The sequence below is a fragment of the Anabas testudineus genome, chromosome 11 (genome assembly GCF_900324465.2).
Source record: "Anabas testudineus chromosome 11, fAnaTes1.2, whole genome shotgun sequence".
NCBI classification, from domain to species: domain Eukaryota; kingdom Metazoa; phylum Chordata; class Actinopteri; order Anabantiformes; family Anabantidae; genus Anabas; species Anabas testudineus.
In genome coordinates this window covers 20,963,071-20,990,417 of record NC_046620.1, presented here as the reverse complement: position 1 = coordinate 20,990,417, position 27,347 = coordinate 20,963,071, and the positions used below count along the sequence as shown (strand labels likewise).

The 27,347-nt window shown below is 36.5% G+C and overlaps 1 protein-coding gene across 3 annotated transcripts in view; it reads right to left on the bottom strand.

The window, feature by feature from the left end:
- Positions 1 to 9,077, bottom strand: part of phf14 (PHD finger protein 14) — an 87,871-nt gene extending 78,794 nt beyond the window's left edge. For all 3 annotated transcript variants that reach the window (XM_026347517.1, XM_026347518.1, XM_026347519.1), the window contains exons 1-3: positions 8,986 to 9,077; positions 7,170 to 7,280; positions 4,038 to 4,771 (exon numbers count right to left, since the gene is read on the bottom strand). In XM_026347517.1, coding sequence (XP_026203302.1) covers positions 4,038 to 4,771; positions 7,170 to 7,280; position 8,986 — 846 coding nt within the window. In that variant the 5' untranslated portion in view covers positions 8,987 to 9,077. The remainder of the gene's footprint in view (positions 1 to 4,037; positions 4,772 to 7,169; positions 7,281 to 8,985) is intronic.
- Between the last annotated feature and the right edge of the window lie 18,270 nt (positions 9,078 to 27,347).

The window sequence follows — 27,347 nt, the reverse complement described above, 5'->3', positions numbered from 1 at the left end:
CTCCTGTTTACAGAAACAGTAGTAATTGTAAAGTAAGTGCATTTTAAACATTGTACCCTACAAAAGTAATGGAATGGCAAGGACAACTCATGTATTTAATGTACACTGAAGACATTCAAGTTTAAGATCAAATGATGGAAACAAACAGAATTTCAGCTTTTAGAAAACTGAATATTTGGTAACATATAACAGATGTCAGGAAACATGATTCCATGGCACATATCAATGACTACATTTATGTGCGCTCATTTTAAAAATAAAGTCAGACTAAAGCTGAAACTAACACAAAGTGTCCCCATAGACATCTAAATAAGTCACATTTCACTGCATAGTTCTTTAATTCAGAGACTCTGCGCTGTGAAAAGGAGTTTGTTTGCATGTCTCTCTCACAGCTTTGTCAATCAGCTGTGAAAGTTGTCACTGTCCCTGGGCTACAAGGTCTTTGATAAGTTGTAAGGATTACTGTCCAAAATCATGTTTTCTTCCTTTGCAGTTTTCCCTCAGTCCCAGTGAAGAGGGGTGTGGTCCGGCGAGAAAGTCAAGTGTGTGCATACTCTCTATTGGATTAAGGTCTGTGATTTACTTGCATGATGAAGCTCCTACCAATCAGAAGTATTTCTAGTCTTCTCCTCTATTGTTTTGTTTTTTTTAAATCACATTTTTTAATGTTTTTTATAGAACAAATGTTTTTCTTCATTATCACCACACAATGCTATGTACTAATGTCAGTCTTTTTTGGCTCTAGTCATTAGTTGACTCTAGTCAACACTACAGTTTTAGAAAATCATGGTGGTTGCAACAGCAACTTGTCTTGGGAGTACTTCAAATAATCAGATTACAAAGAACTGGAGAATGAGCTCTTGAAGAGAAAACACACAGGTGCTATTGTAGATAAACAGTTACAAATGGCAAAGCCAGAGTTTTGTGTATTAGTAGGGAGGGCTTTTTAATATATATTGTCTTTAAAACTGCTGAACCCATTACAAAAACTATAAAGTCATTTGTCTGCTACCTAGAATTTCCACTGGATAAGTGTTTGAGAAAAGTGTTTAGGTTGGGAGCATTCTACATTGATTGATGGTGCTGTGCCAGTCTGTGTGTACCGTTTGTGCACTGTTTTAATTAACTGTTTAGATTAGATCAACTAATCGGTAAAACAGTTAATAGATTGACAGACCTAGTAAATTGTCAGACAAAGCAATGCTTCTGTACACCAAGAGTGTGTTGGTGATGTCACTGACTGCTATTTTTGGGTATTGCTGTCGTTGGCTGACTGATTCTGTGTATGTTACTCATTGTATTGGCTAAGCCCAATGTTTGTGCAGTGCCTCTGATTGTTTTCACTCTTTTCTGAGATTCAAAATGGCTTGCTTCTTTTCCTTAGACAGGTCTCTGGTTTTCTATGTTGATTAAATTTTTAACAACAAATGCATGCAAAACCCAGGGCTACAACTCAAGAGTAGACATTTAGAGCTAGTAACAGATCAATTAATCTCATGGGACACACCTGAGTAACAAGAAACAATTGTTATTCACATTTTGCTCATCCAGAATTTTTTCAAACTGATATAAATGGTGCCATCTTCTCAGCTGTTAATTACACTAGCAGGAAAAAGTCTGAAAACACCTAAACACTCATGATTCTTCCTATCTTCTGTTAATTGTATCCATTTCAATGGTGTGCATCACAAAACAACAAAAATGAACAACAATACATTTTTAAGCATAATGGATGACAGAATAATGGTCATGAAATCCAAATTTGTTAGTTAGACTTTGCTCTAATCAGGAAAAAAAACATTGCAGCAACGACATTTTTGGTTTCCTGGACATTAAATGATTTTAAGATCCAACGATCTTTTAGCATCAGACAATAGACTACTCTCTATACTTGTCTTGTTAGATCTTGGTGCTGCATTCAACACTATAGAACACAATATTTTATTACGCAGACTGGAACATGGTAGAGGATGAAAGGAACAGCACTAGGGTGGTTATAATCGAATCTATCACATAGATTCCACTTTGTACATGTTAATGATGATGCTTGGACCGATTCTCTTCACTCTATATATGTCCCCCTTAGCCAATATTATTATTAAACACTCTAAATTTCCATTGCTATGCAGATGATACCCAGCTATAATTATCTATGAAACCAGCAGAAACTAATCAATTAGTCAAACTTCAAGCATGCTTAAGACAGAATGTCCTCTAATTTTCTAATCCTAAATTCAGACAAGACAAAGGTTATTTTGATTGGTCCTAAAAACCTCAGAGACATGATGTCTAATCACATTCCTACTGTAAATGACCTGGGCCTCAAGTAACACTGTAAGAAATCTCGGAGTTATCTTTGACCAGGATATCTCCTTAAGTTCATACATAAAATAAATCTATACAACTGCCTTTTTCCACTTTGTTAAAATTAGGAGCATCCTGTCCCAAAGTGATGCTGAAAAACTAGTCCATGCATTTGTTACTTCCAGACTGGACTATTGTAATTCATTAATAATAGTTTGTCCCAATAACTCATTAAAAAGCCTCCAGTTAATCCAAAATGCTGCAGCCAGAGTTCTGACAGGAATAAAGACCTCATAGTACCATATTTTCCAAGCAGAACTCTACGTTCTCAGACTGCAGGTTTACTTGTGGTTCCTAGAGTTTCCAAATGTAGAATGGGAGGCAGAGCCTTTAGCTACCAAGCCCCTCTCCTGTGGAACCAGCTCCCAGTTCAGGTTTGGGAGGCAGACACCCTCTCTACATTTAAGATTATGAAGCTTATAGTTAGAGATGGATCAGATGACTCTGAACCATCTCTTAGTTCTGCTGCTATAGGTTAGTCTGCTGGAGGACCTCTGCTGATACACTGAGCTTGTCTCCTCTCTCCTCTATCCATTAAAATGCCACCATTTCATGTCATTAACTTTGTGTCTTCTCTCTCCTGTGGTTTTGTTTCCTCCTCTCCATCTCCCGCTCTCTTTACTTTTCTGCAGGTATCCTCAGCCTGGAGCTGTATATCGCCAGAATCCAGTTGACCTGCCCAATGTTTTTGCTGCTTGTTGTTATAGCTATCAAGTTTTTTTCCTGTGGAACCAGTTCCCAGTTCAGGTGCAGAGGCAGATACCTTCTCTACATTTAAGTCTAGGCTTAAAACTTTGCTTTGTTATAAAGCTTAAATTTAGAGATGGCTCAGGTGACTCTGGACCATCTCTTATGGCACAATCCACTCACCCCAAACGGTGGAGGCAGATGGCCGCCCACCATGAGCCTGGGTCTGCTGGAGGTTTCTTCCTCTAAAGGGAGGTTTTTTTTCTCTCTGTTGCTTGAAGCTTGCTCAAATAGGATTGTTGGGTTTTCTATATCATTTTTTATCCAATTGTACCCTGTAAGGTCTTAAACCTTACACTGTATAAGTGCCTTGAGATTGCTTCTATTGTGATTTGGCGATATACAAATAAAAATTGAATTGAATTGAATTGTTGCTAACCTTTGGTTGATGCTAGATTATTTTAACCTTCAGGAGTTTTTTTTCAATGTCTGGTATCAACCACAGTTTTAATTTAATAACAGTTTAAAATACTAACCACTGGTAATTTTACCATGGTTTACAGCCAAAACAGTAAACAATTCATCCCTACCATGAACAGGCATAGTGAAAAGTAATTTAATAGTCTAAAGGAATTTCTTCCATTGCATGTGGTTTGGTCCTCATACTGTCTGCAAAAAGGTAAGGATGTACAATTGGTTTTTACATTTTTGGAACACAAATTGTTGAAATAAATCTTTCTGCTGCTAAAATGAGGCAGTCAAGGTTGAGGCCATAAAATGAAAAAACAAACAAAAAAAAAACAAGCTAAAATAAGCTATTTCTTATCACTAAAAAGCTTCTTTAAGAGCTGCAGATAACTACAGAGTCAAGTGACAGTCTGTCACTACATTTATTTATTGTTTTTTTTTTATTTGTGATTTGTTAAATCCACTTTAGAGTAAACTGTCTAAATGGTGTGTCCTTATGAAATGAGAACTGTACTCACATCATTACCCTTTTCCTGGGACATGCTGTCATTGGTAAGCTCTTCATCAAAAGTACTGGTGCTCTTGGCTTTCTTCTTCAGCTTCTTCATCTCTTTGTCACTATCACTGCTACTGTTATTGTTGTTGTCATCACCATCTTCCTTGCCATCGTCCTCATCCTCGTCATCATCATCGTCATCATCATTATCATCATCGTCGTCGTCAGTAGCGCTGCCAGCATCCTCTTCCTCATCACCTCCTTTCTGATTTCTGAGTGCTTTGCCTTTCTTCTTCCCTGCTGTGGGTCTCCAGTCATTATCATCTTCGCTGTCGTAGTCATCCATCTCATTAAGCTCCTCCATGGTGGTGAAGTCCAATAGGGGACGGTTCCGACGGAAATTCCATTTTTTAGGTTCGGCTTGAGACTCTTCAGCTTTCACACTACCAGAGCCAGATGTTGCAGTAGACCCAGCAGCAGAAGCTGAAGTAGGCTCAGGGCCTGATGCCTTCCTGCTTTTACGTCGACCTTTGGGTGGAGAGACAGCGGGGTTGTCTTTACTGGAACTGTCTGAAGAAGGCTGTTGTTTTGTCTTCTCTTCATCTTCTGTTAAGTTGTCCTCAGCAACCAGATCTTTGGCCTCCACCTCATCAATACCATTGTCTCCAGATTCAGCATTGTCCGAGTCACTTTCTGAACCTGCAGCACTTGCTTTAGACCGTTCTTCATCACTGCCATTGCCTGTGCCATCTGATCCTATTGGAACACAATACAATGACAAGTGAATCAGAAGAGTGGCTTTGTTGGTACTACAACATCTGAAAGGTGCTTTGTGTATGCAGCTGTGTTACAGTACAGTAAAATCAATTTACAGCACATGCCACGTAAATAAAAGTGTCCCAGGTCAAGTATGGCTAAGAACCTTTGCTGCATGTAGTGTTAATTTTGTCAATGAAAGTTGTGTTTAATGACTAAACTGTAATGACAACAGTAACTGAGAAACTGTTATAACAAAAATTATGACAAGACAAAGATGAGACGAAGAGTTTCTTTTTTTGGTAGGCAATTCGGATCACCATCTCCATCTCAAAACACTAAACTTTGTTTTCTTTTTTAAACAAACATTTGCATTAATTATTTTGAACATGCATATCCTCTCTGTGTCCTTGCATCTTTCTAATCAGCCAGATTAGAAATGTATTTATTCCTGGGGGGCCTGAATGTTTAGTTCTTCCTGGGGGGGTGTAACAGAAAATAATTGAGAAGTATATATGAATATTAAGGTAAAAGGGTCCTATTAACATAACCCCTGTCACCACACACACCCATAAAACAAAACAAAATAAGACACACATGGGGCACCGACATATAGTAGGAATTCTGCTTACGAATGGTTAATTATGATTAGTTAACAAGACTGTTTTACTGTTATAGTGATATAAACAAACTAATGGCCTTACAACTTTTAAATTAAAAGACTTTATTAACCCCATTCAAATAAAAGCATACAATAGTCAACTGATTATTAAAAATGTAAGCTGTGCCCAGAACACAGATAACAGTGAAAAAAACTGTCATCCATACAGATTCAGGGACTCACATCCCGATCTGGATGTTTCCAAAGCACAATTTCTGCTGAAATTGTCTTGTGTGATTCTACTTCCTGAAAATGTAAAAGTTTGATTTGCTACTCCTTTCACAGTTTGCTCTGAGGTCACATCACCTCCACTCTAGCTGAGGTCACTGAAATTTCTCCGCAAAATCATAGACAATTTTGTTGGCTCTCCTCTGGTGATGCTGTCTTTGTATCATGACAGTTTCTGGACTCATTGGCCTGAAAACACAGACAGTGATACCACCAGTCTTATTGGCTTCTACAATAAACAGAGTTCACAGATTCTTATCACCAACAGAGTTAAGAGGAGTTGGTAAACTTTAACTAGTCCTGTTGTGTAAACATAAGGTTCATATAAAACATGTCAGCATGTTCACCAAAGTCTTCTGTTTGTGGGGACATTATTTCAGTTGCGTTTGTGCTTCTTCAGTTTTGATTATAGTCTAGATGTCACATTTCAGCTTTTAGACAGTTTTGCAGTGGTCTACATACACAGTCATGGTTAGACAAACGCACATCTAGATTTTCTTCAACACAATAACATCTAAAGTGCAGTGGCAGTTAAAGTCTTAACTTAAAGTCTGTTTTTTTTTTCGTAATGACAGAGTTGATGAGAGTTTGTAAATTGACCCTGCTGCTGTTCAGTACTCACAGGTACATGTTAACTATTTCACTTTGTGAATTAAGGGCTTGAGATCCTGATCCCAGAGAATGAAACTATTACCTAATTGTTTATATTGGTAAATTGATTTATTGTCCTCCAAGTATTCTGAATTGAATCAAGTTATTGAGAACAGAGATAAAAAGTGAATTAAACAGACATCTAGTGCAGCGGTCTCAAACTCAGGTGTAAATATATTTGGCCCGCGAGATCACATCAAATGCATGTTAGAGCTGGCCGTCCAGTATACAGCTCACACACCTCTAATACTACAAATCCCAGTGTTTGTTAGTGCGTAGGCACGTCAGTCGAGACCGTCAAGCACCCCCTCCTTTTCTGTTGACAATCATTAGCATCCATGCAACCAGTCACATTGGACAAACTTAATCCACCCCCCCCCAAAAAAAATGGACAAATAAAAGAGGCCAAGTCGTTGTTGGTCTGTGAAAAAAGATTTTCATTAATAAGGAACTTGAAAGACTACAGATAGAGACTAAATAAGAAATGAACACATACAAACACTGATGTGTTTTATTTTAAATTTAAGTTCTCATTTGTTTATAATATTAAGCTTTGCTTGCTCCAGATTCAATGTTTATGCAAAACTAAAGTTTGTTTCCATATGAAAAGGTTCAACATTATATATATGCACAGATGGGAAAACATGTACAACAACAATTAATTTTACAATAAAGATTGAGTTGGGCCCACGACTTCGTCCCAGTTTTTAATTTTGTCCCACTGCAAATTAGATCACTCCTGATCTAGTGTATGGACGCGTACAGGGCAGAGGCCCACGATCACAATTTCTTCTTTTTATTACTTAATTTATATTTTATAGGTTTACAGGTACTAGATATTTCAAGGATCATGCATACCTGAGGCATCTCCCACTTCAAAGTCACTGTCATCTGAGCTATCATAATCCAAGGCATCTAAGAGGGAGGCAGCAAGTGGCTTCACCTGCCGACGCTTCAAACTGCGGTCCACTAAGGAAGGAGAATTGCAGAAAACAAAACAACAGAAAACAAAGTTTGAGTAAACTGAAACATCCATATTGCAGGATAAAAATTGTAATACAGTAATAAGCAGTGCAGCGCTTTTTAAACACTCATTACACCTGTGATTAAAATGTTACCCAAGATAATTATTAGAGGCATAGCAGAGATCAGTAGTCAAACTGTGTAGCAGCTTGTCCTGCTGGCCATACTGGGCTGATATGTGGCTAGGACTAGGCCCAATAATATAGTGATGGCTTAAGTGTAAAGTATAAGGTTTTTTACATTAGTAACAGCTGTCCCTCATTACATTTGCAATATTGGCTCACTAATGTAAAGCTTTATGGCACAGGATACTAGCTTTACCCAGTAGGATACTTGCTGGTTAGAAGTGGCAGCTGCTGTCAGTGGAACTGCTCTTGTTTTCATTCTATACAAAAGTCAGGGAGCAAACTGAACAAACTTTCCCCCAGTCACTGTCATATGTCACAGTATTTTGCATGTCACTGGGAAGTAGTATGTGCCAGTGCAATGTGAGCAGCATACTGTATGGATTCATACTGTACCAATGCTACATTAGCAGGACAGCAGTAGTTTATTAATGACTTAGCAAAGCACCATTCTTACTTTCATTATCCCAGAGGCCAGGAGGGTACACCACATCTGGAGCAACACTAAATGTACATAACTTCCGTTTTGGGATTAGGAAACATTATGTTAGATTTTTAAAGTAAAACATTTTGTTCTTTTGACTTTTATAGCTTTGGGAACTATCGCTGGCAGTGGGAAAAACGAGACTAGTATTTGTTTACATTTTCAAAATCTTAACACAGACTACAACCAAGTTAAACTACAATGGATTTACATTTAGCAGATGCTTTTATCCAAAGCGACGTATAAGGTACAGGGCAAAGGCACAATAAGCCTAATGACCCCAACTAGAGGTAGGCCACAGCCGGGATTCGGATCCCGGTCTCCCCCATAGAGTGTGGCGATTATACCCCTACACTATCCAGACGCTAAACTAATCCTGAACAGCAGAAAGAGTGAACACAGGTTTGGATGGGAACAGTGTTTGACGCTGAAATAAACACGCTGCACACGAGCAAACTGAGTTTGGTACTAGCGGACTGTTAGCAAACAATGAGCACGGCTGCGCCTTTACAGCACCCAAAATCTTCACTGTGCTGTAATACTACTAGCAAAGTATGCTGGCAGTATTTGAAGTCCTTAACGACACAAATAGTTTTTGAACTAACAAGCTTGAGTACAACAGAACTACACTAATGACACATTCAACGTTAATGTCACTACAGTTGTGTCGCCTCCTCACATCCTCGTCCACCTAGCCTAGCAAAGTAGTTAGCTTAATTGTAGCTAGTGTTGACTGGTAATTCCCTTTAAATTACGACATTGTGTGGATCCTCAAGGACGACTCACACAATAAGTAACTAAAAACACTAACAATAACAAAAACGTGAAATACCAAAATGCACCTACAATAAAAACTATTTGCATTATTAGCAGAACCAAATGCTAGTCACAAAGCATACCTGGGCTAGCTTAGCCGACAAGCTAATAAGTAGCAGCAGTTCGAGACACCAAATAATGTTTAATTCAATGCGCTGGAAAACTCGAACTTAACAAACTCGTGCTGAATGTCAGAGGAAATGGTAGCGTTTAAAGCAGCACTCACTCTGATGTTGGTTTTACTACAAGAAACCAGTCAAGTCTCCTTTAGCAGCATGTTATGTGGACAAAAGAAAACAGCCGTGACGTAATACTGGCGACCGGGTGTTGTTGCCATGGGGACTGTTATACGGGGGGGGGGGGGGGTCCCTTCACTGAGAATCTCACATTAAACACAGATGATGTCTGAAAAAAACTCTGTCAGCTATTTACAAATAAATGATGAAAAAGAAAGAAATGGGAACTAATAACACCTGGAACCTCGGTGGGAGCTCCAGGGATCATTGTAATTCCAAAAAAAGTAAAAGTCACTAGAAGCAATAAGAACAGCATCTTCAACAATCAAAAATATGTAAAAGAAAATGAGAAAACTGATGACGAACATCTGGCTCACACAACACCATAAAACCATAATTGATGTCTGCTACATTAGGTACACTTGTATAATCTAATGCTGCCTAGTACATTGTAGAATTATATTCAGGTGACCCACATCTGTAGGTATATTCTGACAATTAAATTGAACATTGTAAATTATGAAAAGAAAGAAAAAACATGGTTGAGCTTCTGTATGTTGGATTGCAATCGACCTAATAAAATACCACTCTGTGTAATAGAATTATATAAATGGTAATACAATATTATGTCTTTTTCTTTTTTTATTAACATTTTGCAATAACATTGACACAGAAATAGTTTCAAATTACAAACCCTATTTCCAGAACAGTTATGATGCTTTATAAATATAAACAGAATGCAATGATTTGCAAGTCCTTAAAAACCTACCTGACTGAATATAATGCAGACACATATCAAATGTTGAAACTTGTTTTTACTATGGTTGTTTTGAATTGCCTACAACACATTGAAAAAAGTTGTGACAAGGACAACAAAAAATTGGAAAAGTTGTGTAAAGCTAGGAAAACACATGGTAGAACCTCTTACAGCTAATGTCTTTAATAGCAACAGATTATATCATGATTGGGTATAAAAAGAGCATCCCAAAGAGGCTTTCTGAAGGTTGAGATCTTTGGGCCTTCAGATGGCACAGAATTAAAGACATGTTTCTGTAGTGGAGATCACTGCTCAGTAACACCTCAGGAAACCAGTGCAGGTCTGATCTGCAACTATAGGAAACGTTTGGTTGATACTTTTTCCACCCTGCACTGTGAATGTTTACATGTTATGTTCAATAAAAACATGAAAACATATAATGTCTGTGTACTATTATTTTTAGCAGACTGTGTTGTGTATTGTTGTGAGTAAGATGAAGATCGGAGCACATTTTATGACAAATTAATGCAGATACCATGAAATTCCAAAAGGTTTTTCTTGCCACTGTATTAACAAAATCCTGAAACACTGCTGCCTTCTCTGAGTTAATGCTGATTTAAGATGAATTAATGCAAAGTGGAAAACTGTCCTGTAGTTAAAGTTATAGTTAAAAATAATTTTTGTTATTTTGGATGCCACGCCTCCAGACTGATATGGAGAGAAACCATCCAATGATGGTAAGAGTGTATGTTAGTGCATATGGTGTGTGTAGCTTCATGTGAAGGCTTCATTAATGATGGATGATATGTACAGGTTTTTGAATGACATACACATACAGTGCCTATAAAAAGTATTCACCCCCTTGGATGTTTTTTTATTTTATTGACAGTATCAATCGTGGTCAATAAAAGTTGGCGACTTTGACAAAAATAATTCAGAAAGATACCTCATTGTATTTAAAACAGGTTTCTATAAAGTAATGTCAATTAAATAAAAATATGTAAGGTTAAATTCAGTGCCTGCATTACTATTAACCCCCTTTAAAATGACTGACCTAATCCAACAGAGTTCCAGATATTTGGCACTAGTAGTCAAACAATTAGTGAAATGGGGATCACCTGAGTGCAGAAAATGTGTCTAAAGTGATTATAGTGACAATTTAAAAACACTTGTGTCTGGAAGGTCCAGTCATTGGTTAATCGGAGTTCAGTGAAATCCATCATCAGGAAATAATATGAATATGGCACGTCTAAATCTACCTAGAACAGGCCGTCCACACAAACTGAGTGAAGGAGACTAGTAAGAGAGGCCACTAACACACTGATGACTACTCTGAGGGAGTTACAAGCTTCAGAAACTGAGATAGGAGAGACTGTACATACAACAACTGTTGCCCAGTTCTTCACCAGTCAAAGCTTTATGTGAGAGTGGAAGGAGAAAGCCACTGTTAAAGAAAACTCATGTTAAATCACTAATTGAGTTCAACAATAGACATGTGAAAGACTCCATGGTCCAGTGGAAGAAGGGTCTTTGGTCTGATGAGACCAAAATGGTGTTTTTTTTTACCATCAGACGAGACGCTATGTTTGGTGTACGCCAAACACTGCATATCACCAAAGCATACAGCAAAAGCTACACAAAAATAGTTTAAAAATGGATCCCCATGCAACCTGACAGAGCTTGGGTAGTTCTGCATAGAAGAATGGCAAAAAATTATCCACACAGACTCCATACTGTGATTGCAGCCAAAGGTGCATCTACTGAATACTGACCCGAAGGGGGTGAATATTAACGCAAACACTGATTTCACCTTGTATGTTTTTATTTAATTGACATTCCTTTGTAGAAACCTGTTTTTTCAAGAAAATGAGCACATATTTTTTTAAAAGAATGCAATTTTAGTTTCAGTGACAATCACATCCTATTAACCTAATGAACTAATCCCATTCTTACCCTAGATGACTTAGTATTGGCCTCAAGTAACACTGTGAGAAATCTTTATCTTTGAGCCGGATATCCCCTTGAACTTGATACATAAAATAAATCTATACAACAACCTTTTCTCACCTGAGAAACATTGTTAAAATTAGAAACATCCTGTCTCAAAGTGATGCTGAAAAACTAGTCCATGCATTTGTTACTTCCAGACTGGACTATTGTAATTCATTAATAATAGTTTGCCCCAATAACTCATTAAAAGTCCTCCAGTTAATCCAAAATGCTGCAGCCAGAGTTCTGACTGGAATTAGCAAGAGAGAAATAAATAAATATTTATATTATATAAGTAATTCAAATAAAATTGAATTTAATTTAATTGAACATTACATATTTGGTTTTTTTTTTTACTATTTTCAACCAAATACAGTTTAAATGATTTTCAAATCCTTGCATTCTGTTAGAATTTACATTTTACATTGTCTCAACTTTTCTGGAAATTGAATTTTGTAGTTTCTTAAGTTGTGGATATAATAATAATAATAATAATAATAATAATAATAATAATAATAATAATAATAATAATAATAATTATTATTATTATTATTATTATTATTATTATTGATTATTATAAATCAACAGTTTTTGGAAACATATTATCAGACTATTAGAAAGAAAGTGGAAAGCTTTACATAAATGACTATATTAGTTCATTTTTATAAATAAGGTTTGTTTCCATTGTCCTCTTTTGACTTTGCCAGTTTTGCAAATAAGAGATGATTAAAACAAATGTGCCTAGATTGATCCTGATATATGTTATAGGGAAGACTAATGGGGTAGGCAAGCAAAGGGGATGATTACAACTGTCCTTTCTTGATGACAAATTGCCTCATATTGTCTACTGTGCTGGAAAGAGGTAGTTTTTTTATCAAGTGGCATTTAAACACATGAATATTGTAGTTGCCATTATTGTCATCATCACTATGAGCATTTTCATCAGTTTCTCTCCTGCCCTTGCTCTGATCAACATAATGTTATGCTGACTTTTATGTTAAAGTTGTTGCAGTTAGATTTTTCTTTTCAATTGAGTCTATCAAGTTCAGTCTTACAGTATGAAAACCCACACAAGATTCTACTGTTTAGTCTGTTTTTCTTTTTTCCCTTCGTAAAGGTTCAGTCTATCAAATACCTTGAAGTGATCCTTCAGTCTGGTGTACTCATTAACAATACCAATTGTTGTACAACATAAACCTGTCCATGATTCTGTTCTGAATAATAGACTGAGAGAAGTTTGAACAGATAAATAAATAGAAAGACTGCACACATGACATTCAATTTATTATAGATGAATACAGATTTAAATGTCTTGGCCAGTCCATTTGGAGGAATATCTCATTTACTGTTCACACTACAATCTTAGCATCAAGATTCATTTAGTATCTCATGGAACTTTTGATCCTGTCACATGCTATTTATCAGCAAATCAAATAAAAATAAACAGCTAACCAGTGTCTGTAAAACATAGAAAAAAATAAGTTTGGCAAAAATTGAGTATGAAGTATAAGTATAAGTAATACATAAGTATTTGGTAAAATGTAGTACTTAAGTTATTAATGCATAAGCAAAAGGACTTTTCACCACTGTTCGTAAGTAAGGATACAAATGCATACAATAAATAATTGATTTTTTTTGGAATTTGTCCTCTGTACACCACAACATTGAATTTGAAATAAAATACTCAAGATGTGAGCAAAGTTAACAGCTTCAATTGGAGGTGTTTGACAAAAGTGTGACATTAACCATTCAAAAATTATAACCAGTTTCATACACACACCCCTATAACGGGGGGGCTCATAAATAATGGATCAAATGGCTGACAAGCTGTTGGATGGCCAAGAGTGGCCTTTTCCCTCATTACTCCATGACTCATCAAGGAGCTTAAAGACATGGAGGTGGTTCTGAGTTACAGTTATAGTTGCATCTGGTAGCTGTTCACTGGAATTCTTAACATGAGATCCAAAAGGGGTGACTATGTAAGGGAAGAAGGCAATCATTAGGCTGAAAAAACAAAATAAAGCCATCAGAGAGATATATATGGAAATATATATTGAGATACAACAGTTTAGAACGAAGGAGTTAACTGGCAGCTCAACATTAGGCCTAGAAGAACATGAAAGACAAGTGAAGTGGGTGACCACAAAATTCAGTCAATGGTAAAGAAAAAACCCTTTCACATCTAGTCAAGTCAGAGGCATTCTTGAGACGTGTCTTTGTCAAAGTCTACAGTCCAGAGATGCTTCATGAATGTAAATATAGCAGCTTCACAACAAGTTGCAAAACACTGGTAACATTCAACAACAAGAAAGCCAGCCTAGACTAACACCTAAAAAACCTGAGCAGTTCCACAATAAGATTCTCTGGACTGATGAAACCAAGATAAACTTGTACCAGAATGATGGAAAGAGAAAAGTATTGAGAAGGAAAGGAACCGCTCATGGTCCAAAGTAACACGGTGGAGGCAGTGTTGTGGCATGGGCATACTGTATATGGTTGTCAGTGGAACCAGGTGACTGGTGTTTATTGATCACCTGACTACTGATAAAAGTATCAGGATGAATTCTAAAGTTTATAGGGCTATGCTCGCTTCCTCACATTCCAGGTGAAGCATGACCCCAAACAAGGCTACTTGAGAGTTTCTCAAGACAAAGAAAAGGACTGTTCACTGGCCAAGTAAGTCACCTGATCTCAACCTAACAGAGCAGCTCTTCACTTACTGAGGATTGAAACCAAAAACACTTTTTTTGAATCATGAATCTTGAAACAAGCAGCAGCTGAATGCAGCTGTAGTAAAGAGCTGGCAAAGCATTTCAAGGGAGGTAGCTTAGCATTTGTCCATGTCTGTGAATTGGAATGGCAATTGACTGCAAGGAGTTTTCCTAGTATCAACGGCAGATATGGCTATCCTATTAGCACAGGTCAGATCTGAGGAAGAAGACCTGAAATCCACCAGGAGCTGAGGAGATGGAGGTGTGGAGCAGGGGAGAAGTGTTGAGAAAAACTACTGGAAGGAGTCATCCGCTCTGATCACGTCGCTTCTAACAAACCCAAGTAACCTGGATAAACTAGACTGATCAACTTAAAGACACCTGTCAATTTAGTGCCATTTTTGCTTACCATAAATTTTGTTATCTACTGGATCTCATCTCTAATTAGTTTATTATTATATTACACTAATGATCTACTCTGTATTTTTGTACTATATTTTATCATAGACATAATAAAGCATGGACATAATGCTCCTACAATAAAATAAAAAAAGAAAAACAGACTAAATCAGGAATAAGGAGATTCTATACTGAATTTGAAAATGATATCCTAAATAATCACACATGGCTCCACTGTTTGTTTAGTATATTGTGATTCAAAGGTACAGAAAGTGCTTTAAAAGAGACAAATGAGGTGCACAGACAAACAGTAAACAAACTGAAAATTAAGCTTAACTATTTGGTCTGAGGGATGGATGAAATGCAGCAGACATAAAAGTTGATGGTAGTGACTTGTAAAAGAGGAGCAATAGGAAAAGCTGTGCATGCTCAGTGCAGACAACTGAGATGCTGAGAAAGTGTCCTACTACAGATATCAGTCAGCTTGATGAACCAGAAGACAGAAGCAATTACATCAAGAGCAAGAATAACAGAGGGTTCAGGAAATAAAAACATTACTATGAGGATGCACCAAGACAAGTAAGGCCTAAAACCTCATTTGAACAGTAAGAGTAATTGCATTGGATGTTATTTATGAATCCTGAGGTAAAATGTTCCAGAGCGTCTGTATTGATCTACAACCTCACTCCACCCTAGGCTTTTGCATTTAAATTGGAATATTTATCCAGTCACAGTGTAAATCATGTGATACCTTGTTCTGCATTTATCTTTCATGAGACTGTCTTTACATTTCATTCCACATCTGAAGAATCATATTGCTACTTGCCAACAGTGCCTGATGATGTCTTAATGCAATGAGATGCCCACTGGTAAACAATTACTACTGATACATACAGAACAAATTGTTTTTAAAGATTTAAAGTCATTTTGGGCTTTTTTCTTATTAAATTGCAAATCTGATACAGAAAAAAGAATTAAATCTTTTACTATTTAATAAAGTAATTGTCAAACTAGGGTTCGAGGACTCCCAATGGGTCTATTAGGGCCATTGGCCAGATTATTTCAATGGATTGTTGTTTGGTTTGTGCCAAACCTGTCTACGTAATAAAATCAGACATGGCTGTACACAAGTATACAGAAGGTGGGACAGCTAACTCCACTACACAAGAAATGTTATAACCACTAGATCAATATTCAAAGATAAAAAAATGTAAATGTGAAACGAAAGAAAAAAACAGCACTTCTTCCTTCCATGTTAACCTATTAAGGATCTAGGTATTTTATATATGAAGCATATATGTAGTATATATATATATATATATATATATATATTATATATATATATATATATATATAATTATATATATATATATATATAGATATTTATATATATATATATATACAGTACATACTGTAATTACATGTGAATGGTGTATTCACATTATTTATTTATTTTATTTAATTTAGGTGCAGAGAAAGTTGGAGTTGAGTTCTGTTTTCCGCAGACTTTTTACACGTTGGGAGTGAGGCTGCTGAGGGTGCAGAGGTTGGAGCTAATAATTTGGACTACCTGAAACACTGAACAGAACACAGCAGAACGTTGCTTTGTGTAGCAGAGTAGAGAGAGGGAGGGCTGGGTGGAGTGTCCAGTTAGCAATAGCTTAAGTTGCATAATGTTTCACTGAAGTGCAATATGTGTTTTGAATAAAAAAACTGGAAGGTTTATGTAGAAATAATGGGCTTCATAATTGTATTTTTATTTTACCAGTACTTTCTATATAACAGAAACAAAGTGAACATGTTGATTTGTTTGCTTGCTATTCATTTTGTTCAGATTGTGTTTAATTGGTGTGATCAGGTAATAGTACATGAAATACATGCTAAGTGTGGTTAAATTACTTTAGTCGGCCAGTATAGTATATATCAAAGGCAGTGAATAGTGTTTACTGTCTCAGAAAAGAAGTAACATTCCTGCTTAGCATTTCTTTACCCTGTTTAAAAGCAGATTGCACTGTTTAAGTCACCGTACTAGCTACAAGCCAGATGTAGCACTGTATGGTAGAAGTTTTCCTACCCCACATCTTATTTGAATAAAACCAAACAGATCATGTATATTGAAGCATGAGTAAAGAGAAAGAGTCAAGGCACTTCAAGAAAAATATAGAGCATTGGCAGTTTTCTAAAGCTCTACATTACAACCATCAACAGCAGCAGGGCCACATGATCAGGAAACAGGAGCAATCAACTGATTGTTGAAGTTGATCAGTTAATGGCTAATTATGTGTGATTTAACAACACAAATTCTCAAAGTCATACTTCAGAGCTTAAGGTTTGTATTATTGTGCTTATTAACAATAGCACAAACTGTATGTTCCAGCATTTACTTGGATCATTTATTAATAACTGGGAATATGACAATGGTTGATAATTTCAGTTCAGCTCCATATGACAAGTTCAGTCTAGCAGTGTCAGTTTGAATACCTTGGTTAACATAAGATGGAACTATAATGTACATATGAGTGCTCACTTATTGCAAAATTAGGCAGCACTCAACTGTAATGATAAATTGTCTTTGATAAAACATCTAATTTCTTTAGACACTGGTTTCACTATTCAACTATTCAACTAGCACATGTAATTGAATTGGAATTTTGAAGGAGAAAATGTCAGGACTACAAAAATGGCCTTGCCTCTCAACGGATCTGTACTTTCACACAGTTCTATACATACGAAATATGGGCAAATGAATCTGGCAAATTTACTGAGAACCCACAATTCTTCTACCTTCAACTCTTAATCCTGTGGTCCCAACATAAAACAAGCCCCCTCCTCCTTTAAAGGACTTCTCTTAGCTGTCATCATAAATCTACATGTTCACAACACACACACACTTAGTCATATTCACACAAACACCTACTCACCATAAATATAAGCAAGGTTAATAGACCTTGGTTGTACTTATGTTCATGGGCTAAATACAGGGCATGCTTACACATGGAAACACAATTCATTAGCTCTGGCACCTTGACACTGTGTTACTGAATAGACTGAATAGACTCCTCTTACTGCAGCAGGAGATCCGATCATTTCCAGATAAGCTTTCAGCTCTGCCACTTTGTACGTTATGATGTTTCAGTCATGTTCAAAGAGTGCCTCTATTGGAGATATTCTCAGAAAAATGCAGATGGCATGTGTCTGACAACTTCCAATTTCCTTTAAAAGGTACATCTATTTATAAAACTTGCAGGCACTTTCTCCTTGGCACTTTAGACACAGCCTCTATTTCTCTGATTGATTGGCTGTCATATTCCGACAGTGCAGTGCTTCTTTCACTTAATAGACGTCTCTGTGCTCCTGATTCTAAGCTGCTAAGTGTGGTTTTTCTCCCTTATCTTATCCCTGTGGTTTCTGCCTTCCTACAAACACAAATATTAAGCTGAAGTGAATAATCATGACTTTTAAAGGGTTGGAGGCGTGATATGATGAAGTAGAGAATCTTTTTGTTTTGTTTTTGATTCGTGATGAACAAATTAGTTGCTAAAGTGTCCCAATACAATCTTTTTGCCCCCATGAACCCAAACCCAATTTTTTAACAAACAAACAAAGTTTGTTGAAATATATATATATATATATATATATATATATATATATATATATATATATATATATATATATATATATATATATATATATATATATATATATATATATATATATATATATATATATATATATATATATATATATACATACATATATATATATATATATATATATATATGGATCTGGGACACTTTTGAAACTGACCTATGTGTCTCCTTCATCTGAGTGACAATGTGCTTAAAGCTGATGAAACTAAATATGAGAATAGTTCATGTGTTTTCTAAATCCATATATATATGGATCTGGGACACTTGCTGTAGATCTGAATCTTTTCCCTGATCTCTAAAAATTTGACCAGTAAGGTCGGTGAAAAGAGTAACAACAGGAACATAGTTGAATCAAGAGTGGTCACAGACTGATTGGCAGCCTAGGAACCAAGTGACTGATTGACTGATTTATGTCATTTGGAGCAACACTTTGTGTCAGAGCATTTTAAAGTGCTGCAATCTTAGTGTCTTCTTTCTTTTTCACATAGCTATGTGCCCTTCTGCAGGTATCCTTGACCTCAGAGCTGTATATTTCCAGTGTGCTGTTCTGTACTGTAGTACTGGTCCTACCAACCTGCCCAGTGTTTGTCCATTGCGTGTTGTCACTCGTTTTTTTGCAGTTGCGAGCAGGTGAGGCAAATGGCTGTCCACCAAGAGACTGGTTCTTGCAATAAGACTGAATTGATTAACACAAAAAGAACAGTTATACAATTTTAGTTTAAATAATAAAATAAAATAAAGTTTAAATTAGCCCACAAAACCAAGAATTTTACCTGCTCCACTGCAAATACATCAACAATGAGTCATTTGCCATAGTCCCCATCTGTCTTCATCAGTACCATGGTCACAGGAAAGACTCACGCTGTTTGTACTACAGATAGAATGGTGCCCTTGTGAGACAGTATCCCTTGGGGAGTGATGTAGAGCCTTTAAGTGTGCTTCATGGGTCCTCATTTCTGTTGCACCTCATCTGTGGGTTCAACTCTTGCTTTATAGACCCAGGAGCACATTGTCGAGATCTTCAGTGTCACCTTTATCACTCTCCTGCAATCTAGAAAATAATTCTCTTTGTACACAGGCATTAAACATTTTGTTTCGCTTGTTGTTTGCGATTAAAAAAGTAAGGCAGTACTTGTGCTTTAGTGGCTGGTTTAGCGTACACTTTGTGCCTAAGCTGTCAGCACAGACTCCACCCGTACTGTCCACTGTCCATCAAATTTAGTATTGAACCATGACATGACAAACTGTGCAGTTACAGGTGAGTCTTTTAGGCTTCTTAAAAGTGGAGCTGGAAAATACCAACAACAGCAAATAAATCATTGTCATGTGATAAAGTATAAACTGCAGCAAGAAAATCCAGTTTTTAATCCAACTTCATTTAATATTAAAAATAGCAACACAGAAAAACCCAAAACTTATGCTGACTGACAAGAAAAAATCTTAAGTTGGAGTTATACCAGTTATAAAATACAGTTGAAAAAAAAAACCCATTAATTACTCACTACTTTATCAAGAACATCACAGTGATAACTATTTGTTTCATCTTAGGGTGCAAACATGTAGAGTGGATGATTAATTTTATTTCTACAAGGAGTAAATGGAGCCACAGTAACAGTAGGTTACACACACACGTAACTTATAGCTAATAGCTTTTCAGCCCTTTGAAACTGACCTATGTGTCTCCTTCATCTGAGTGACAATGTGCTTAAAGCTGATGAAACTAAATATGAGAATAGTTCATGTGTTTTCTAAATACAGGGAACATTTGTATTTAAAGATGAAATGTAGTAAAGTTGAACAAACAGGAAATGGAAATAGTCAAGTAAAGTGGATAGTGATTGAATCAAATTGAATTGAATCTCAAGTACAGGACTTAAATGATTCAAGATTCAAAAAACTTTATTAATCCCAGAGGGAAATAGTTTTGCCTCGTTACAGTTGTTCTCAACACAGACAGAAAGAAAAGGAACCACAACCAGGAAAGAGTCACATCAACATAAATACACAATAACATCAGTACAGAAAAACTCAATATATATACAGAAAATGTAAAATATGTAAAATAGATGAATGGAAATGGGTCAAAGTTTATAGCTGATTGTGGAACGACAGCAAGTATAAGACACAAATGAATGTACTTAGTTACTTTACACAACTGCACAAAAAAGTGAGAATCACTTCACTGTAATTCTTCAGATTTATATTAAATCAAACTCCTTGTCTGCTTTTTCTTTTCCTCCTTTCTCCCCTCACTTCCTCTTTGTTAGCTCCTTGTACGATGCCTTCTGTTTTTATTTAAAACCAGCTTGGAAACCACTGTAAGTGCAGTCATACAAATGTGTGTGTGTCTGTGGTTTTGGGCATGTGCGAATCTGACCTAGTGGACATTGTCTTCCTGGTAAATCTGGTCCCTCCAGCACGCCTGCGTGTGAGCAGCAGCTTATCAGCTCCAACCAGAGTTGCCCTCACTCCAAACCACCTTCATCGCCTGAGAGGAAAATAAATTGCACCCAAGCAGTTAACAAGAATAAAAAATTTACTGCGGAGTTTCACACAACCATTACAAATACTGCATAGAGAAGTAGATGGTCTGTGTGTGTGTGTGTGTGTGTGTGTGTGTGTGTGTGTGTGTGTGTGTGTGTGTGTGTGTGTGTGTGTGTGTGTGTGCACGCCTGTGCCTGCTAACAGGAACTCACTAGCAAGGTGAGACATCTCCAAGTATCAGACAGGAGTTTGACCTGGTTCTCATGATGAACAGCTGAGGTGTTTCTCACCCTCCTCCACATAACCGAACAAACATTTATTTCCTTACACTTCCAGTGTCATAGGTGCATATTGAATTCCCGACAACACCGTGGCAATGTCTATGGGAGGTAATTACATATTGAATATTCTTTTTCTTCATTCAGCTCCTAGAAGGTAAAATCCATCTGTTGTGCTCACAGACTATATGGAGAAATCATGTCTCCTGAAGCCCTCAAACACAACCATTTACAGTGACATCAAAACAGGTAGAGCAGAGCAGGATATTTGCACCATGCTAAATTAACTTCTGGCAGCACAGAATGTTATGAGGAGGATGTTCTGTTATACAGTGCTCTAAAAAGGAAATGCTCAGTTCTTCTCACAAGTACGACTTAATAGAAGCATGTGGTGCTGGGCTACAGTAAATGTAAATGCAACATGGTGCTTCTCTACTCTGTGTTTCATGTGAATAAGCAGAAGAGGAAGATTACATGAGCTGCAGTAACTAACCTGGCAACCCCATTAAATGAAGTAGTATTTTTTAATGAAGTTTTTTATGAAGTATTTAGAAAGTTTCTGTTAGCAGCTTGTAAAATAGTAACAATTGGTAATTAAGCTATTAGAGTCACTTAAGTTTACCACTAGCTTCACCCTGCTTCCAGTCTTCCAGAGCAATGGGACGTTACACACACTTCTTCCACTTTCCTTTTCATGACATGATTTGATGGGAATTTATTTACTATAAAAGTAAACTGGGAATTTTGATTGCTTCATAATTTGGTTCAAAAAGTGGAACAACAAAAAAAAAAAAACCTTGACATGATACTTCACCACCTGCTTCTTTTGGTTGGTCCACAGTGTTTCTTTATCATCACATCCAAAAACATTGTGTGTTGGTACCTTCAACCAGTTCTAAACTATTCTGGGAAGCACCCTGTGGACACAGCTAAACCTGTTTATCTCTGTCCGACAGAAGAAATAACAAATGGCACCATTCATAAATTACTTTTACTATCAGACTCTTGGCTGTGATGTTTCAGGAAACATAGACAGAGGTAACATTTTACAGATATGACACAAATAAGGAGTTTTTTCCTTCTTAATGTCACTATTTTTGATAAAGTTTTAAACATATTTAATCAGCTATATCTATAAATATAATATTATAATATGAGATTATTATGTTATAATATGAGGAAATTTTACAACACTTTTGGTCACAAATATTATATCTTAGGAGGGAGGTGGAACTGGGACAAACCAACTTGCCCGTACCAGTTTCTTTTGAAAATAGCACTATTCAAAGGAATAGTTTGATATTCTGTGTTTTTTGTGAGTCGAAACCCAGCGAGGATCCTCAACTTTCTCACTCTAAAAACTACCTAATGCTTATAGTACCTAATTTCTCTTTTGCTTTAAACATAATTACTTCTGCCACTATAGGAGCCTGGCCTAACATCAGTAGTAATAACATGTTGGCACAAACAATATTTGTCTTTTAATAATGATGTTGAATGTCAAGCTTTTTAAGTTTTTGTTGTTCATTTGAGAGGAGGAGTTGTGTGGTGATGTAATCACTGTTCGATCTGTTTGGAATTAACTGAACTCGACAGTCAGTTATGGAAATTAGTGAAGTTAGTGTAAACGGTTCTAAACATAAGGTAAAGAATATTATAAAGGCTTGGAAAAAGCATTTGTTCTTAATGTGTATTTGTTCAGGGGTCAAAATTGCTAACCATATAAACAGCGGCAAGAAATAGTACGTATAAAACTAATCTTTATGTAAAGATTTCTTAAAGAGCAGACTCATTTTTATAAATACTGAGTGTATTTAAACAGTCAACAGTCTAGGGCTTTTATTAGAACTACTTCCTATTGAAGAAATCTCATAACCTGGACAAATATAAGAAACATTTGCATGTCTTAATACTAAGAGAGCTCCTAAGAGAAAGTGTGCCAGTTTCATCTTGTATTTAAAGACACATAATTCTTGTATTTGGAAGGAGGGTACACTTCACACTCATTTCACAAATAATAACTAATGTGTTAGTTACCAGATATCTATTTCCAAATGTATCAAACATGGAGAAACATGAGCATGTAATACAAGTAGTGCTTACAGTATGTTTTGCTTACTGTGCTGAGAAAACAGAGGAGCGCCTTTCACATGCTTACTTGTTATTTTTAGTCACACATACCAATGTTTGTACATTACAACAACCTGTGTTGGTTACCAGTGTGTGTTGGCTAATTGAAATATATGGTAATGATGCCCTTGGAGTTCATTTATTGAATCACTGTTCAATAGCACCCAGTTCAGAAAATTCAATAGAGCTCTCTCTTTTACAAATAACACTTCATTCAGTATTGTGATTGCTCCTTTATGGAGCGCAGCAACGCTTTTTATATCTGTGACAGTCATTCGCTCTTCAAACTGCATTTTTCTCACAAAGCACGAATGGCAGAGAGCACACGTTTTCCTGTTGCCAGACAAAACACATTTGTATCACACACCTTCAGACCACTTCAACACACAACGATGAGTGTCAGAGTGCACTACGGCTATGTTCATATTCATTTCCTCCTGATTATGTCTTTCTTGTGTCTGTGATTATTCCCAGACAGTGCACTGGGCCTGCTCATTTCAGAATACATCATAAACAATTTACACGTCATTAGTTTTGTTTTGATCATATTTGTTTGACAAAATGTCTCACTGCATGGTGAGTGCTGGGGTTATTTAGCCCATTTAGAGGTCCATGAAACATCATGCAGGGTGTGTTATGTTGCATTGTGTGATTAATTGTCATGGCTCTGTGCAAAACTTTAAATGAGACTAACTAAAAAAGGGGGAAAGTGTATTGTGTATTTAGTTAACTGAGTATGTGAGTGCTGTCTGTGTTGATTGGTTTATTAATCCATGCCAGTAAGAGGATCAGCAGTGTGTCATCAAATGCTAATTCAGGTGATTTACTGGATTTACTCTGTCATCCAACTGAAAACGCCCTAGAGAGCATATGCTTCTACTGTACCGCGGGTAACAGAGCATTGTGTGTGTATATGTGTGTGATATGTCCTGTGCAGTGTCCTGCAGATGGCAGTAGCACTAACAGCAAATAAAGAATGTTGTAAGCCAGAGCAAAGAAAAAACAACCACATTTGACATGGAAACACAGCATGTTCCTATATGTTATCTCACATTGAAGGGTTTTTTGTTCCACTCACTGGTTTAACTTGGTAATACTCAAGTAATAAAATTCTTCTTACTCCAGGTCAACTTCCTTCCACCTGAAAGAAATTGACTAACTAACCACCAAACTTGTTTTTTCACAGCAGCACATTTCATTCACCAAAGGATTCAATTACATTTTATGCATTATAAATGTATATTAAATAGTAAGATAATAGTACAATACTATTGTAACGTGTGTGTGTGTGTGTGTGTGTGTGTGTGTGTGTGTGTGTGTGTGTGTGTGTGTGTGGTTGTGTGTGTGTGTGAAATGGAGTTGAACTCTTCCAATTTTCTATATTTGCAGAGAAAATAGCCTAAAGCAGATTTTGACATGGAAGTGCTGGAAGTGCTTGTGATGCCAGCTGCTGATGATCAGTTGCCCACAATCAGTTAATTGGCAGGTTCACTAAAGCTCTGTGTTGGCACCAGGTTCAGCCTCAGCTTTGTTTTCTCTCTGTTGGCTGTTACACAGCTCTTCCAAAGGAAGTTGTTGCCCTGGTTTCTCTGCACTGGCATCACGTTGGAAAACAAGCCAGAGAAACCAACGTCCTCCTCTTAGATTCACTTTGACATGAAAAATACTGATGACATAAAAGTCAATTCCCTCAGGCATGGTGGCAGTTTCCTCCAGCTTTTGTTTTATGTTACTTGTGACATCATCATTTCTTCTAACATCTCAGCAGTTACCTTAGTTAATTACATTTTCCCATTTGTATATGACAGTTAGATGATGTCCACTCTTTTCCAAAGTAAAATGAAATGTGAAGGTAAGACTGTCCTGTGTTCATCAATAAATGTAGCGATGAGAACAATTCTCATGGTTACCAATTATAAGACAGCTCTAAATGATGGCTGCTATTGTTTTTAATAACCAGTGTAATGAGCACACTGAATGAACTGTTATCTGGGTCTGAAATGCAATTGAGATGATGGTCTGGAGGTAAAAAGTAATGTCCGTGATTAAAGGAGCACTAAAGGATTAATAGAAACCTGAATTAAATGGCTTGAGGGACTGAATTGAATTGTTAAAGATCGACTAGTACAAATCAGTTGTATTTTGTATCTTTGATACAGTTTTTGTGACACAATTATCAACTGATATCAACAATTATCAACTGTCCACTGAATATTGACTTATTACTGGACCAAAGACAATATACAGTATTTGCAAAATATGCTATATAAGATACTGATAAACACAAGGTCATGTCTAAAACCTAATTTTTCATTTGAATAAATATCTTCTTCTCTTTCGGCTTTTCCCATCAGGGGTCGCCACAGCGAATCGTCCTTTTCCACCTCACTCTGTCATGGACATCTTCTACCCAAAGACTAATAATTTAGTCTTTAAGTGTTTAAGTGGGTGTTTTTTTAAGTTTTTGTTTTTTCTTTTATATCTCAGTGCAGAAATTTAAAGGGAATTAAAATGGGAGACAGGGTTGTTAAGTGTACAACTAATCTGCAAACCTGATTGGGTGATTAAGAAAGGTAATACACTGGTTGGTTATATCTGATGCAAAAAAAAAATTTGTGAGGCACTACATCTATTTAAAATGAGTTAAGTTCATTTGCAACTTGTCATCTATGTAAACTAACAATTCAATTCACAACAGAAGTCATTAAGGCACTTTACAGTGTAAGGTTTAAGACATTAAAAAAAATAACTTTATATAGAAAAAAGAACAGCAAGCAACAAAAAACAACAACAAGTAGCAAAAACACTGGGTAGGTCGGTAGGGCCAGTAACTGCACTCTGATATGATAGAGATGAGACATACAGCTCTACTGCCGAGAATACCTGCAGACAGATACAGAGAGAAGAAAGCGCAATGCCGATGCTAGCTTTACCAATAGTCTTCAGGTGGAAGAAGACAGTTCAAGAGACTTCTTTGACCTATGTAAATGAGATATCCTGGTCAAAGATAACTCCAAGGATATGTTATCTAGGGTAAGATTAGGATTAGACATCATGTCTCTGAGGTTTTTAGGACCAAACTAAAAAATCTTTGTCTTGTCTTGTCTTGTCTAGGATTAGAAAATTAGAGGACATCCAGGCCTTTATGTTTTAAAGCATGCTTGAAGTGTGATTAACTGATTAGTTTCTTCTGGTTTCATAGATAGATATAGCTGGGTATCATCTGCATAGCAATGGAAATGTGTGTTTCCTAATAATATTACCTAAGGGGAACATATATAGAGTGAAAAGAGTCGACTCGATATGAATATGATCTATAGTGTCGAATGCAGCACGAAGAGCTAACAAGACGGGGGAAGAAAAGAGTTTATACATGGTTAAAACTCCTGAGTAAAGAGTAAGATTTTTGAGTAGAAGTTTGATTAGAGCAACCTTAAAAGGCTGTGGTACGTAGCCTGTTAGTAAAGATGGATTGATCTGATCTAATATATAACATATCTCCATTCTGTTAATAGTAATGTGTACTAGTTTGAATTATGTTCTCTGTAATAATATATTTTTGGTTGCATTTTAACTCTTTATGTAGAAACATAATTTGTGTTGCTGCTTCTGGATTAATTATTGTCTTCTCCAGACACTGGTGGCAGCAAAGTAAAGTAATCTCAAGTACTATTACTTTAAAAGTGACTTTGTCAGTAGTTTAGATCTGATACAATTTTGCTGTCTGGTTGTGGAACAATCACAATTCAATCAAAAACAAAATCACAGCATATACATAGTGTTAGCTAAGTTGCATTAATCCTGGCAATGTTTGGATGTGTCCTTTGCTTTATAAACAGCTTTGGAGGGACAGTTTGTGATTTGCATAGAGAGGCTGTAGCACAAACAGATACCACACAAGCAAAATGAGCTGCCACTGGCAGGGCTTTACAAACGTAGGGATTATGCATGACT